The sequence below is a fragment of the Equus caballus genome, chromosome 10 (assembly GCF_041296265.1).
Source record: "Equus caballus isolate H_3958 breed thoroughbred chromosome 10, TB-T2T, whole genome shotgun sequence".
NCBI classification, from domain to species: Eukaryota; Metazoa; Chordata; class Mammalia; order Perissodactyla; family Equidae; genus Equus; species Equus caballus.
Window position 1 is genome coordinate 58882212 of NC_091693.1, and position 17035 is coordinate 58899246.

Sequence of the window (17035 nt, forward strand, 5' to 3'; positions counted from 1 at the left end):
ACTTCACAGACTTTTCCATCCTTCTCGTCTGCTGATTTCTTTCACATCTCTGAAAATGCAGACTAACTGGACATCCTAGGTTGGGCTATCTCAGTGCCTCTGTTCATGCGGTTCCACCTGGAGTGCTCCTTTGTCTCTGCCTTCACAATTCTAACCAGCTCCAAAACGCTGCCTAAATGTCCCTTCATGAGTTTTCTCAATATTTCACTGCTGCAATTGCTTTTTCATTATAATTATCTACATCTTTTCATCACCAGGCTGCCTTGTTTGAGGGCAGGATAGGTCTCTGACATCAGAGTACTCAACACAGTATACGGAATGAGTATCTGACTGGTACTTCAATTATTTGGAGTGGATAAAATCCAAAGGACTATCAAACGACACACCATGAAATCAGAGTTGCACAAGGTAGTAGCCAGCACATGGTCTGAGCTTCATGGTCTGAGAGGTGAAGTGGGCTGTGGGTACTCCAGTTAAGAGAGTACTTTTTAATCCAGCCCACTGAAATCTGTTCATCATAATTTTTCTCCCCAAGAAAACAAAATCCCCTTAAAAAATTTTAGGAGGATAAATAAATTCCCTCAGTAATTAGGATTTGGAATGATTTGAAATATTGGTGAAACTACTGGCCACTAAACGTTATGAGAAGTTAATGATTTACAACTCTGAAAATAGTAGTATTAATCTGACTTTGTTGGCACGTCTTGTTACAATGCATGCTTAACACCAACATTTTGGTTGAGTAATGAATGACGATAAAGTCGTAGACAAATAGCATTGGTCACACATTGGAGAAAGATTAACTTTCCTATCTAAGAGCACCTTGCCTTACTAGTGTCTTCTGCAGCTTATTCTGAATTAATCACTTTTAATTTTCAAATTAATTTTAATTAGTCACATTATTTTTCCTCTCTGTAATGGATGTAACAGAAATTCTTCCTTATTGCTCCTGCGTCCTGTGTCACATGCCCAGTGAAGGAGATCTCCCACCTCCCCGCACCTATCTGCTCTCTAACAAAATGGAAGGACGCTGACGAACACGAAGACAATGAGGCCGATGCACCTCAGGTTCCTATATGGACTGGTGATCGTTTGTCTATACATAATCTTCCTTTTCTTTTAATTTCACTGAAACAGTGGTTAAGATATGAATTTCAATTAGGAAATAAAATGCCGAAAGAAAAGCAGAAAAAACTCTTTATATGAAGGAAACTTCAGAGACTAGAGCACTTCAGGCACCTCATGTCCACAGTGCTTGGTGTGCTCACATTAGTTACTTAGATTTAATTTGGGGAGTGAATGCCTGGGGTCCCACATTGTTTGGACACAGAGTAGTCCCCCCTTATCTGCGGGGCATGCATTCCAAGACCCCCAATGGATGCCTGAAACCACAGATAGAACCAAACCCTATATACACTATGTTTTTCTTATACATACACGCCTATGATAAAGCTTAATTCATAAATTAGGCACAGTAAGAGATTAACAACAATAACTAATAATAAAATATACAATTATAACAATATACTGTAATAAAAGTTACTGGAGATCTTAGTAACCTCAGCATATAATTCTTTTTTTCTTTTCCTTATAGAGTAGAGAACTCTCACTGTTTCACTTAAAGGAAGCACTTCACGGCTTCCCTTTGGCCTATCCGAATTGCCAGCATCAACACTCTTGCACTTTGGGGCCGTTATTAAATAGAATAAGGGTTACTTGGACACAAACTGTGATACCACAACAGTCCGTCTGATAACCGAGACGGCTACTGAGTGACTGACGGTGGGGTAGAGTATGCAGTGTGGGTACAGTGGACAAAGGGATGATTCACGTCCTGGCTGGGATGACATGAGATTTCATCACGCTACTCAGAATGGCAGGCAATTTAAAACTTATGGATTGTTTATTTCTGGAATTTTCCATTTAATAGTTTTGGACTACAGTTGACTGCAGATAAGGGGGATTACTGCAGAGAAATTTCCTTTATCACAGGTAAAAACCTACCTGTAGGGGTCAAAAATTTTATTTGCCTCAGACCTGTCCTAGAGAGCCTAACGGCAAAGAACCGTACCATATGGTCCGTACATGTTACAACACCAATTAGACTGCACTTCTCTCCCTGGGTAATAAATAGATCAGAAAGAGAATGGAAGTGAAGTCTTGAAGGAGAAAGGAGTGAAAAAAAGAATAGAAGAGTAAGAGAGGATATAATGGGAAGGAAGCAGGAAGAATAATTCAGTCAGCTTGACTTGAAGTGGCTCTCTGAATATTTTATTTCCACCAGTTACAGTATCTACATTTTCTAAGATCAGCATATTCCATTTTCTTTTCTTATCATCATTGGGCTCTGTAATGTAGTTTTATATCATATATTATTAACATTTATGACTATAAGAAATTCCTGAAACTATTTCTGCATGTGATCAAAGTATAAATTTTGCTAACAAGACACACTGTGTGCCACCATACATGTTTATCTTATATATTTTATGCTGCAGGGTTAGAAATCTGTTACAACAAATTCTAACACTGTTATACCTCAGCGTAGTTTTCCTTAGAAAAAAAGAAGCCAATATTCTTGTAAACAGTACGTTGTGAGACGTAAAATGTAAAATTTGGTAATTCCTAAATATCATCTCAACATACACAAATAGAAAGATTCTCCTACATGTCTATCCACTTTACATATCAAGAAACTCATGAAGACAATGTTATAAAAGGCAACATTTGTTAAAAGGCCACTGCAGCTAACTTTGTGTTGCTGAAGTCAGTACTGCAGCCACCGGCCATTCCCCCGGTGTCCTGAGGTTAGAAGTTGATTCCACCAAGGCAAACATCAAGTAATCTGACTTGGTCCAGAGGACTGAACAGCCAGACTTCTCAAGCACTTCTTTCAAGCGGATTGTTGGGGTCAGGTTACTGCACTTTCAGGTCAGTCAAGGCATCAGAGACCTCCTCGTTGACCTGTGCGGAAATGCTCGCGGGTGTGACATTGAGATGAATGTCATATTGCTGGTCCAGGCCAAGGTAGCAGTCACTCATGAAATACAGCGTGTAGATATACCTAAAGGACGAAATAGAACAAAAGTGGAAAACCACCTTTCTAATGACAGCCACACTTAATTCTTTCAGAACTTTGCTGGCAAGATTCTGCTTACCTTCCAGGCACTTCAGGGGTATAAAAAGAGATGGAAACTACATGATGATTTCGAATATATCCTACTCTTTTTAAAGCAATCAGTTCTCTCTTATCCACTTCTCCTAATATCAAAAACCATCCTTCATCTTTTAGTTTGGGGAATCGAGGGGTGACTGCATGGCTGTCTTGCTTTCCCTGTAAATCAGAAAAAAAAAAAACCATTAATAATGTCTAGACTTTCTACACCACTCGGTTGTGTTTAAAAAGCTACGTTGTCTTACGTGAAGGCCATAAATCTACCTGGATCAGTATATCTATCTGGGATGTTTCTAATTTTCTGGTTTGGTGTCTTTGATATGCTATCGCTTACCTTCTTTAAAGATCCTCAAAGCACATTACAGACACTAATTTGCGGCCATAACCACCAGAATATTTTGGCTCAGTTAGAACAGAAAGCCCAGAGTCTTTGCGATGAATTAGAAAATTCTCACACCATTCTTATAAATGATATTTATATCCCACTTGCAGATGAATAAACTGAGCTATAACCATGTTAACCAAATTTTCCAAAGCCTAATTCACCAGAAACTGATACTTAGGGGGAAAAAGGGAGAAAGTCAAGACTAGACTCTCGACCTCAAGATCATAGGCACCACAGCATATAAACACCTTCCCCCCACCCAAAAATAAAACTCACATAAAAAAGCACATATTCTAGGTAATATTAAAAAGTCCTTTCTCTGAGGAATGGGAAATTGTAAGCCAAGCAATTTGTAAAATATATTAATCACCACAATCCAAAACTAGATATCACCCTAACGACAGCATTTGAACTGTTTATTTTAGATTGATTTTACAAAACAGAAGATTATTCTAGTGAATCTTTAAGACAATGACTTTATGGCATAAAATGTACTAAGAGTGACAGGTACTAATAATGACATGTTCTCAATCAGACTTCACTTGATATTCCGGAGGGAGATGTTTCACTTAAGGCATTTCAAAAGAAAGGTCAGAGAGTAATGTATTTTTACAGCATTTAGAAACCAAATTTAGTTTTTCTAGCATGACTGAATTTAATTTTCAAGCAGTAATGTTAAGATAAAAAAAATCTTAGTTTTCCCATGATTTTATCTGTCTGATGATGATGACTATTCTTTGTAAGTAGGGATACATTAAGTCACCTAAAAACGTTCATATTAAAGCCTCTGAAATGCCAGAGGCCAGTCAGTTCCTACTTTCATTGACTGGCTTTCAGAATCAGAAACCAGAGGAGGTGGGCCTTGAAGGCACAGTACTGAAAAGATGTCGCCACAAGAGAAAGCCAGGGAGCATTTTGTATGTGCAAACTGAGGGGACAGTCATCTCTCCTGAGGGCTTATTCTAGGTAGGGAATGTCCCTCACGCCACTGGGCTAAAGAGAAGACAAATCTCTATTTCGATTATTGTGGTAGTAAAACCCAATCTGCCCACACGCTGGTGCAGTAATAGTCTTAGAGGGCCAAACAATCAATTTTGGTGTCACAGGCAACAGAAAAGAGCAGAGTAATTTAAAATAAAAATACTGTGAACTTTCGGTCTGTATGAACACCGACAAAGCTCTCTCAGATGCATTAGAATGAAGGAAGCAGGATGATGTGGCCGCTGAGGTGCGGAAATGCTTGGTGTCTTGCTGAAATTCATGGAGCTAAGAGGTAAAGCTTGGTTCTCATCCACATCCACACAATGTGGTTCCTTTATACCAAAGTGCTGGTAGGGCCATGCTTCTCAAACTTCAATGTCCTTAAAAATTTTTTGGGGTGCTGGGTGAAAGTATAGATTTTGAGATCCCTCCCCCTGAAATTCAGATGCACTCAGTCTGGGGTAGGGCCAAGGAGGCTGCAATCTTAAAGGCCCTCCAGGAAATTCCGCTGGACAGAGTCTATAGACCATATTTTGAGAACAGTGCTCCAGGCAATTTATTATCATGTGAGGTCAATATTCTGGGATTGAAAAATGGCACATGAGGAGAACTGACTAATTTCAGAAGACTGACTTTTGCTGTTTAAGGCCAGTTGAGAAAGCGGGATTCATGAATGACACGGACACATTAGTAATAGAAAAGATATGTGTGGTGCTGCATGCTGGTATCTGGTGTGAAGCATTTGAGAATGGAAACCAAACACTCTACCTTGTGGAACCCAGCGTGGACTCTCTGCAAGCTGACTTGAAGCACATACTCCTGATCAGCATGCAATCTGATCCATCTGTTGTCATCTCGCTTGTCTGAAGTCAGAGTTGTGATGGCGAGTTCACCGTGTCCTTCCACTGAGTCATCCCACCAGCCTTTAACACTTAAGCCAACATCTATCACCGGTAAGCGAGATAAGAAATTCCATGCCTGGATAAAAAAAGAAAGAAAAGATCATAAAGGAATGGCTAACGTGAAATGCAGTGATCAACTAAGGAATAGTGTGCTTAAAAAAAAAAATCAACCTCTTTGTTTTAAGATTAATTCCGGATTCAATGCAGTTGTAAGAAACAAGATGGAGAGATCCTATGCACCACTGCCCCGGTTTCCCCCAATGATAGCATTTCTCAAAACTGAAGGACAATTTTAAGACCAGGATATCAAAATTGACACAATCCACAGCTCTTATCCAGATTTCTCTGTTTTTCTTGTACTCACTTGTGTGCAAAAATACTGTGCTTTTAATCTTTGTAGTTTAAATTCCTTTCAAAGCAACTAAAAAGAAAATGAATTATCAAACTTGAGACCACTTTACTATAAATCCCTGCTAGAAATTGAATGACTACTGACTATATTAAAAAATAAGTTTAAGAATGTTTGTTGTTGAACTGGTTTGTTTTAGAGAAGCGTCTATTCTAATATTTATGTGACTGTTAAGGTGGAGAGCATTACTTGGGGATGTAAGGGTAACTTGAAAAAAAATGTGATGCAATTGTTGATGTCAGCCAGCCTAATCCAGTGACCACTTACTATGCAAAATGTTTTTTTGTCCACATTTCAAATTTATTCTGAAAAAAAAAAATATTTCCTATGTCGCTATCATTAGGAACCTCATAAGTCTAGGGTTCCCTCTAGAAACAAATATGTATTTTTGGCATTGTCATGTTGAGAATACCAGTTAAAATGACACATACTAAAGGGGTAGAAAATTTTTAACCAGTTTTATTCTTGTTCTTTAAATTGAAAGATATTTGTGAGAAATCAGCATGAAATAGTAACTGCTCATCATCACTGAATGAATGACTGAAAGAATGAATGAATTCCTGTCTACAGAAAGGATGTATACAAAACAAACTTGATGTCCTCAGATAACCAAGGGTCACCTTTTTCTATCATTTACAATTATGTGGCGCTATCACTATCAGTCAAGAAAACTTCTCAGCATGTTGGTTATTTTACCAGTTGTTACTCCTAAGTTCGTTTTTAAAAGTATATGAATACTTTAATTTTGGTTTTCCCTTTTTTTCTTTAATACGTACCATAGATTACCTTATAGGCTCTGATTTCATGTTTGCTAAGACTTCAGTGCCGCTGAGGATATCTAATTGAAATGAAGCAGCCATGATGAATCCAACGACCCCTTAGGAACTCAAAAAATGTAAATCTAGTGCAAAATTTCAATGCAACTCCAATCCTATAACCTGTCTTGTGAATTTTACATTATGTGTGGAATAGACCCTGAAATGGTCAAGCCACAGAATGGTCTACACTGTGCTTCAAGGTAACAGATGACAGCCTATCTCCTGCTAGACCCAAGAGCTATGGAGCACAGAAGCTGCACCGCTTGATGTTCTTCTAAGGCTGGCCAGAGTGGAAAAGTGATCAAGGAGACACTTAAATAAACCATTTCTGCAAAGCATCTAACTTTGTGAGGCAAAGTGACACTTATCACACGAAGCAAGACTTCATATGTTTCTTTACTAGTACCATTAAATTAGTTACCAATATGTTTTCAGTTATTAGCAACTTGTTGGGATTTAACTTTACAAAGCCCCCAAAAGTCAGATCTTGTTTTTAAATGTATGTAATCTTTTTTGTAGCAGTTAATATTATTTTTCATCCTCAGTGGGTACACATATATTTGTTGGGTGTGTGTATACACACAAACACACACACACACACACATATGTATATAAAACACGAGCTATTTTTAAAGAAACTGCTAAGACATTTCAATACCAGCCAAACATATTTATCTGAGGATTAATCTTCATCTATTGAATCAGGCAAGAGCACTGCCATGCATACAATTATTTAATTAGCAGCCAAATCCTCTGCCAGTCAGCAGCCGTTCCAGGCATACTGATGGGGTGGAAGATGCAAATCTCACAGTCGTACTGCTTTTTCTCATTACTACTGCAATTAGCACTTAAATTGATGCTTTAAACATACTAATTTCTGGAATAATTCAGGATTTGTATGTTACCTGGGATCGCCTCACTGCAGAGCCGACAGCAGATTGCTCTGCAAATTGAAGCACTTTTGAGCCAAATAACCATCATCATATCAGACTGAGCCAATTTGCATTTGGTTTTAAAGATAACAGAACGGCAATTTATGCAAATAAATTAAGTAAGTTTACTTCAGCGTTCTCCCTGAACTAATTATAACAATGTTCTAATTTTTCATCACATCTAAAACCTGGCTTGAAATCAATGTATACGATGTTAGAAATCTGTTGTTGCTAAGGGAAGCCTTGTTTTGATTTAGATATATTGTTTTTATTCATAATTTTGATGGTAATTTAGTTAGAAAGGTAGGCACTTATTATGAATATTTAAATAGTTTTTTGTGCCAATTTTGGGTTCAACAGAAATTGAACAATCAGACTTTAAGCCTGTCATACTTTTTCCAAGTCTTGCTCAAAAGTAAGTTCCATTGGAAGAAAAACGATATGGTTTAGAAGTTTCTTTATTTTAATACCTGCATTTGCAAGTCAAGATGTTCATTACCTTATAAATCCTGAATGTTTACTTTACATGTTTAGGGTAAAATTGTTTAAGACTTAAAAGTCTAGATATGCCAAATACTTCTGGCATCATTCATTCATATTTTTGGCCTTTCCAAAGATGGTCTGGAGAGATGACCTATGGTGTCTTTCACAACACAGATGTAGCTTTCTGTCTCAGTTATATGCTACACAAATAAAAAAATAAAAAGTTCATTTGAAGGACTATTTGAGAATCTAGGAACGATAAAATGATTAAAATAAGGAGGGGGCTTAAAAAAGTAACTGAGAGAATTGCACGAAAATATACCCAAGCGTAAAAAAAGAAAAATCATCCTGAAGAAAGGGGTGAGATGGCCTCAGTAACGCAGCCTAGCGATGGGCGAGGCGTCGCAGGGCTTTCCCAGCCGGCTGACTAGCATTCGACTGAAGCAACTTCTAATAAGGCCAGGACTGCTACTAAACACTGTCACTGTTGTGACTTTCAATACCATTCACTGAGCTCTTGTTCTCTATCAGGAACTACACAAAGCAGTTTAATGATAACACCCTGCTTAATTTTCACAAGAACTTCATGAGACAGGTATGATGTTTTCATGTTTATAATCATGATCAGTAAATGGTGGACAGACTTTAAACCCAGTTGAGCCTTACTCCAAAACTCCAATGCTCTAAGTTAGAAGATCTTGGTATAAATTCCCAGACAGAGTGAGGGAGCCTCAAAACACAGAAGGGATGGCCTCACCTGCTTCATTTTTGCAGCTGGTAGCTCGTTTTCCATCATGGAGCTGAATACGTGGTCTTTCCCTCCGCAGGCGTGGATCAGTTCAGGAAGGCACTCAATGAAGCCATGGCACCCAGCTCGTGGGCCCTTTATACCTGAGCTCCATTTCCTAAGAAATAATATCAACACCGACCAAATAATTCTTCCATGGCACAAATGGGATTTTCTGACAATAATGATTGATAAAATTAGAACAGTTTTTTAAAATTAAGATTACTATATAACTTTTTAAAGGCCATTATTGCTATGTTTCAGAATCAGCTAGCATCCTCTAAGATATATCAACTCAAGGCAGTATTGCTGTCACTACATAAAATGTGTAAATCATAGGGGAGCTCAGTCAATACTGAGGGTTCACAGGGCATGGGTGTCTTTGCATAGGAAGGCACTGGCATGCACTGATGTTTTTACATGGATAAAGCTCTGCACTGCAGCCCTGACATGTTTTCAATGGTTGCAGGCAAATGTCTCTAAGACAATTACGTGAATAAAGTTTTCATTGTAAGTTGTTAGGAGCATAAAATGAAAAGCACATTTTGGGAATCTTTGAGATTTATAGCGTAACTACTGCCAGATCCCCAAGAATGGAGTCCATCTAAATTTCATTCTCTATTTGCTGCTTATACAGCAGGAAGAAAAACATAATTAAAATTATACTGTCATACCACTTTGCAGGGTGACAGTAAAGAACTGGATCCAATCTCCTAGGCCTGAAGCAGCCTCCGTGCTGTGTCGTGGTAGCACCCTTATGTGCCTGGTTTACTGCTGAAACCCAACTCCCACCAGTTTTACTACCAGATTGGAAGGGCTCCTGAAACTGAGCTGCAGACACATGAGGGATCTGCTTTTCCCCTCATGCCACCTGCTGCTGGTGTGGCTCTCTCTTTGAATGTGCCTTTTAGTGTCCAGGTCATCCCATGTTGGGGATTCAAGCACCATGGAAATAACTGCCCTGGAACCTCACACTTGAGTCAAATTGAGGGACTTCCCTGAGGAGACCCCAGGTGTGTCTGAGGTTCTGCCTGGCGTCTGTATCTAGATGCCTCAAATGACCACCACCCCTAATCTAGCTGACAAGAGGTTGAGGGTACATGACAGCAGGCTGCAGCCAGACTGTTTTGCTTTGTCTACATGACTGTGAACCAAGATTTGGCTGTAAAGCATCTCTCAACTGGTGTGAAACACTGGCATGAAAGAAACATTTCCATTTAAACACTGCCAACCTTGCTTGTAACATGTAATGTTCTCTTCCTTGCTAAAATATTTGCAGCCATGTACCTAGGACCTAAGGGTTAAATCATTTGATGATAATATAAACTCTTCTTTTAGGCATAGGTTATATTTTGAGCTCCTAGTAAAAATAGCTACCCAGTTTTGGACATTTTGCAGATGCACAATTTACTTTTGATAATGGATTTCGGATTCCTCAAATCTATTCTGCAATAACAGAAACTGGCAATTTAAATATTTTGCTTTAGATCACAAAGTACTTTAAAGTATCTTTTTAAATGAAGGCTGATATTGTAAAGGAATAAACACAGTTAAAATAAAAATGTATCCATTGTTGCAAACGGAAGACAATTTATTAGAAGGTTACAATGAATTGTGGTTCAGCTTGGAACAGATGATCAAATTCTAAGTGAGAACATTACATCACGAAGTAGGCCATGTCTCCCCTTGGGAAACAGGCATTTTCACTGTAAAGAATCAATATTCTAGGTACAGCCTGAAAAAAACCACATGAAAACAAAATAATCTTTTTGAAACTTAAAAACCAATTACATTGAAAATCCAAACGATCACCTGAAAATGTGAAGATGGTGGAGCTCTATGTTTGGTACTGTGAGAAGAGAAGAGTCTTTCAACCACCGGCCCTGGACCACCATCTGAACCAGGTTGCTGATGTTTAGGACAGTCACCAGCCAGCCCTGGTTTGCAGCCACATCCAGCATTGCCTGAACAGGGGAAAGGCACGTATTAAAAGAATACTATGGCACCTGCCCTCTTCTTTGGAGATCTGATGTTAGCCTCAACAAAAAAGAAATAACAAAACCGAGCATTATACCTCTAAATCAAAATAGAAACCAGAAAATGAACTACAGTCGGATTGGAGAGAACAAACTGAATCTCCCGTAACATTCACTGCATATTACTTCCCACAGAGTGTCAAATATTTAAGTTTTTTAGGGCAGCAAAGATAGCCAGATAATACTGGTACCCAGTAATAAGGCAAAGGAAAAAACTCAGTGTACTTGGAGAGCAAATACCTATATAATTCATTGTATCAAGAGCATTCGCAGCTGCATTTAAAGAGTAAATCTCAGGTAGCCTTTTCCAAACTTAAAATCAATAATGGTAAGGCGACAGGAGGTTTTCTTGCCAAAAATTTATTTTCCCCAAAGAGCAGCCTAAGGACAGAGCCTTGGTTTTCAACAAAAATAATACACTACACACTAGCAAAGGGGCAACTGCCAGTGGTGCATGTGGAATGACGGGAGGCTATTCATATTAGTCTATACATTTAATCTAATGTTTTACGGACAAACAAACGCTGCATTTGCTTAAGGCAAAACTAAACAGTGAAATCTTATTTAAACAAAGGAGAAGTTTACACAGGCAAAGCTATTTCAATTAAATTAGATTCTGGAGAATGCTGACTTAAAGACGCATAAGTTAATATCATGATCTGAGGCAGCTCTTTAATACAGTTTTAGGAGTGTACTCTCTTGTTTTGGGAAATGAAGAGAAGAAGGTAAGAGAAATTGGATGTACCTAGTAAATGTCTAAAATGACACTTTAATAGTAAACATCTCACCAACAGCAAAATATTGATAAAATGTATGAAATCTATTAATACATTTTTGGAAATAATTTTTAAGGTATATTATTTTAGTAAAATTAACTTGTTATACTACTTAGTACTGCTGAGGCAGATATATTTTCCTTACAAGTTTTGAATTTCCTATCTGTCTTCTCTAATTTACACAAGTAAAATAGTTTAAAAAACACCTGGCTCAACCAATCTGTGGTCTTCTCATAGACCTTACAGGGAAATGGATCAACATTTCTGGATAGCATGGTTGATGTGATGGAATTTACACCATTGAGTAATCACCCATGAGTCTACTAATTATACATCGTAAAGCCTGAATGTTGGTATAATAGGTATATTCATAAGAATGAATATGTGTATGTGTGTCTATCAATGTGTATACATCTACAAAGGTACACGTTTATAAATCTGGGGAAAATCCACCTCTCTGCTTCCTACGTCTCTGCAGAGCTAATTAAAACATTTTGCCTTTCTTTGAAGTGCATGAGACGAGCAGGTCATGATGAACACTACTCAGACAAAAAAAGTATTAGTTTACAAGCCACAACTCTGGAGTTCTGTAAGGGAAGAGAAAAGGAAAAGAGAAGTGAATAATTACATCTAATGCAGTATCACGATGATGTTAGAAGTTGTAATGTGGAGTAACTATGGAGATTTGACTTGTGATTTCACATTACAACTTGACTGGAAATAAATTCCAGACCAAAAGCTTACATATTAGAAGAGTTGGAGGGATGGACCATATGTTTTTAACTTTGAAGTTTTCATGATGAAGTTGAAAGATTTCATAAAATTTATGAGAGTTCCCCACAATCTTTCATTGTATGATCCAGATGTGAAACGTAAAAAATCATGCAAAGTGATTGCTCACATGAAGCAAATGAAAAGCCATATCATGAATTGAAAACTATTATTTACCTTGTTTTAGAGAAAAGGTAGGTAGGGAGATCAAGAATCTGGGATGACACAGGTTTTGTGACTACCCAAATGTGGCGAGCCAAACGTTGCTACACGTCTGCTCAATCACCTTATAGCTGGTCCTGTTTCCTTTGCCTCCCCCTGCCCTCATTAACTCTCACTTGAAATATGATAAATACCCCTTTTTTTCATTCTTATCTAATTTTTTTTCAACCCATATTTTACTTTGTTACCAAAGTAAATTTTTACAGAGGTAAAACTGATCATGCCATTCCTCTGCTTAAATTTCTTCAATGGCTTCACACTGTGTAGAGGACAAAAGCTAACACTTCTCTGCACGACAGTCAACACCTTATGATCTATCTGGTCCTGGCTTACCGCCCTTGCCACCTTCCCCTCTGTACCTTCAGTGCAGCGATACTAAATTACTGCTGTTTCCCCGCATTCCTCTTTCCTCCTAATGTTCCCTTTTTACAAATACTGCTTTCTCGGCCTTGTCCACCTGGGGATTCCTATTTATCCTTCAAGGCTAGATCAAATGTTACTCCAAGTGTGAAGCCTCCCCAATGCTTCCAGGTGGATTGTAGGTACTTCTTTTTCCTATGTGTCTGCTGCTCTTGACACACGCCACCATTATCCCATTGTGATTCTTTGTTTACACACCTGCCCTTTAAACTTTAGACTCCTTGATGGCACGACTCTGGAAATATTTTTTGTAATTCTAGCCCTGCATAGTGCACTCAAGACATAGTTTGTGAAAGAATACGGTAAAAATCCAGTTACAATGATCATAACGACATTCTGCTTAAGCTGTTGTACCTCTGTCAAAGGCAGTACCGTGTAGCAAAAAAATGACAGGCTTTGACGTCAGATAGACAGAGGTTTGAATCCTAATTTTGTCCCACTTCCTATGTGTAAATTTGGGGAAACCACTTAACTTTACTATGCCAGACTTCTCATTGATAGAAGGGGTATTATACCTCCTTATAGGGGTGCTCTGAGGGTAAAATGAGATAAGGTACTATGTAAGATATCTAATATACTGGCTGGAACACAGTAGAACTCAATAAATAGGCGTCTATTTTTTTTGTGTGTGTGTGTGTGCGAGGAAGATTGGCCCTGAGCTAACATCTGTTGCCAATCTTCCTCTTTTTTTTTTTTCCTTGAGGAAGATTGTTGCTGAGCTAATATCTGTGCCACTCTTCCTCTGTTTTATGTGGGACACTGCCAAAGCATGGCTGAATGAGCCATGCTAGGTCTGCACCTGGGATCTGAACCTGGGAACCATGGGCCGCTGAAGCAGAGTGCACAAACTTAACTACTACAACACTGGGCTAGCCCCAACATGTGTCTATTTTTAAAGTTTTTCCAGGATAATATGAAAAGAACACCCTAAAACACCCCATTCTTTCTTATAGGGACTTCCTTTGGCCTTTTGGTGCTGATTTCTGCACTGAGAGGTACAGGGCTTCAAGGGGCAGGGCATGCATGGTCAGGAGCAAAGGCACAGAATGGGCAGAACTGTTCCTCAAGAGAGGTGTGCAATTACAAGAAAGCCAGGGGACAAGGCCAAAGATGGACACTGCAGCTCAGGCCAAACTGGAGGATGTGGGCTCGGTTCTCAGTCTGAATGCGCAAGCCCATGTTACTGTTCAGAGGCACATACCTAAAGGGGCTAAGGTCAAGGATGGTCCAGGAAAATGGGCTTGAGGGTCCTGGTTGCCTGCAGTGACACACCTCCACATGACAGAGCCTAGGATGGACTCCTTCTGTCTCACTATCTTTATAGCAGTCTTCCTGGTAGATAAGGACTAACAGGAATATGATACTCCCTGGGGCAGCTTTGGTAACAAGTGGAGATCATGGCTCAGTTCCCCAAGTCACCTCAAAGTCCCTTACAGAGATCTAATGCTCAATAACAGAAGGTTGTTTTAGTACACTAAGGAGAAATAACTGTGCACATTCTTTACTAGCTTAGCATTAACATTAGGCAAATACTTACTCTCCCTTTACCTCTTATCCACTTTCTACTTGGCATGCTACCTACCAGGTAAAGCCAGGATGATTCTAAGTGTAGGGGAAAAAGGATGGGGGCTGACTTTGTGTGAGACTTTATCCCACTAAGTTGTCTTCACCTTCAACTGAGTGTTGATTCAGTGTCATGTCCAGCTGTGACAGAATGGAAATATGATTTATAGCACTGTATTCATTTATAAAATTATATTACAATTAAAACCTTATCACAATTAACAGAAACCGTGGGGTTGTCATTTATTTATAGGAGAGCAGGTGATGAGTTTGGTTTTGAACACATTTTAACTGAGGTGCCACTATGAAGCCAGGTGAGAAGTCCAGGTAAAAATGAGCTCTGGGGAGAGAGTAGGGGCTGGGGTTGTGGACTTAGAAATCCTGGGTACAAAGCAGGTAGCAAAATAGTTAAAATGAGCATCTTTGGAGCAGAGTGGGGTCGGGGCTACGTGGAGATGAGATCCGTAAAGGCAGGAAAGGATAAAGAGGTGAGGGCATCGAAGGTACTCTCAGGGCACTACTGAAACAATTGGGATTAGAGGGGTTGTTTGTCAAGCATGTACCATTTGTCAAACACTCTGATAACATTTTATGTAAGTTACCGAACTTAAACCATTTTACAGATGAAGACATGGTGGCTCAGAGAGGTAAAGAAACATGCCTAAGGCTACAAAGCTCTGGTAAATGGGTACAGCTGGGGTTCAAGCTTCTGGGAAGCTTGACTCCAAAATGCTTACTTTTAACCAGTATAGTATACTGCCTATAAAGTTCAGGATGTGAAGAAGGTGTGTGGAATTGGAATGGGGTCCTGGATTAGAACAGAAGATTCTATGATGCATGTGCATACCAGATAAAATAGGACTCTGAGCAGGTTTCCTGATATGACAGTATTTAATGCAAACAGTAAGTTTAGATGAAGTATAATCATACGTCTAACTCATGAACACTCGACACTGGTTTGAAGATGGTGCGGTATACTAAAACAGACTTGAGAGTTTAGAGTCTTGTGCCTTTAAATTAACTATAAGACCTTGGGCGAATCACTGAACTACTGGTATTCATTTTTCTCATATGAAAAATCCTATCTTCTGTAAAGATAGAAAAAGTCTATCTTCTGTAAGTTTTAATCTTTCATCAATAAAATGTCAACATACCCATACTATATTGTTACTTGTTTTCATAAAGTACACTTTCTGTCTTTCCAGGTGGACTGTAATATCCTTGAAATCACAGGCAGAAAAACCTAAGCCAAAAAAGAAGGCAGTATATACTAAGTACAGAACAAGCTGCACAGAGAAAAGACCCTCTTGGGATCAGAGGAAGATGAGGTTTGGCTGCTGGGGTGTGTGGGTAAGGCCTCATACAAAAGACAAGCTTCAGCTGGTCACTGAAGCCTCACACACACAGTGCCTTTGGAGAGAGAGGCTCTGCTGTGAGGAGGATGGAAATTGATAGCACTCATAGCAGAGGGCTCAGTCTTGTCTGTAAGTTGGAGGTGCTATCTCTTGCTGGGAGAAAGTACCGTAAAGGAGCATGAAAGGGTTTTGACTAAGTACTGGGGGGAATTAATGACGTGAATAAAAACTAGAGCAGCAGTGATTTCAACAGCATGACTTTAAAACAATAATTATAGAAATTATTAGAAACAATTAGGAAGTGTAGAAACAATTAGCAATGTTTTGTGATTGTTTCCGGTAATAATGAGTATGAATAATTTGAGCAGGAATAATTTGAGGATGAAAGCAGAGAATTCAGATGTTGACGAATACCCAGGGAGGTGAGAGACTTTAGGTTACCAGCGATATCACTGCTGAAGTGGACAACTCGAGGGTCAATGCTGTTTAGGGTGGCAAGCGAAGTCATAGAGGACTAAGACCGAACTGAAGGTTTAGGAAGGGGATAAGAGAGTCAGGTCTAATGAGTAACAGAAATGTTCAGTCAGGCTGACTGGTAAAGATGCTACAGTCAGAGAGGAGATTCAGAGGGTGATATCATGGAGGTGGTGGCTAAAGTGGTTTGGATATAGTAATTATTAGAGTGGAGGAGTTTGGGATGCATGCAATCATGATGTGGAAAAAAGGTCATCTGCTGAAGCCCTTGTGATGACTGCAAGAGCTGGGATGAACCTGAAGAGTGAACTGGTGTTTGAGGAAGGTGGGCAGAGAGATCTAGAGTTTGGATCATAGTTGAAAAAGAAATCTTACAGACATTGAAAGTGAAACATGACATGGATAAAAGAAGCAGGAATCTGAGAAAAACATGTGGTTGGAGACACCTGAGGAAGCAGACTTTTATTACTGGAGAAATAAGAATTACCCAGCTCAGGAGTTTCAAAGGGAAGATAGAAATGGGACGGTGGGTGTGTCTGCCTATGT

The 17035-nt window shown here is 39.0% G+C and overlaps 1 protein-coding gene across 1 annotated transcript in view; it reads right to left on the bottom strand.

Moving 5' to 3' along the window:
* Positions 1 to 2249: 2249 nt before the first annotated feature.
* Positions 2250 to 17035, bottom strand: part of ASCC3 (activating signal cointegrator 1 complex subunit 3) — a 336776-nt gene continuing 321990 nt past the window's right edge. Inside the window, exons 38-42 of the mRNA XM_001915668.6 lie at positions 10685 to 10836; positions 8843 to 8990; positions 5310 to 5519; positions 3159 to 3334; positions 2250 to 3064 (exon numbers count right to left, since the gene is read on the bottom strand). Coding sequence (XP_001915703.3) covers positions 2917 to 3064; positions 3159 to 3334; positions 5310 to 5519; positions 8843 to 8990; positions 10685 to 10836 — 834 coding nt within the window. The 3' untranslated portion in view covers positions 2250 to 2916. The remainder of the gene's footprint in view (positions 3065 to 3158; positions 3335 to 5309; positions 5520 to 8842; positions 8991 to 10684; positions 10837 to 17035) is intronic.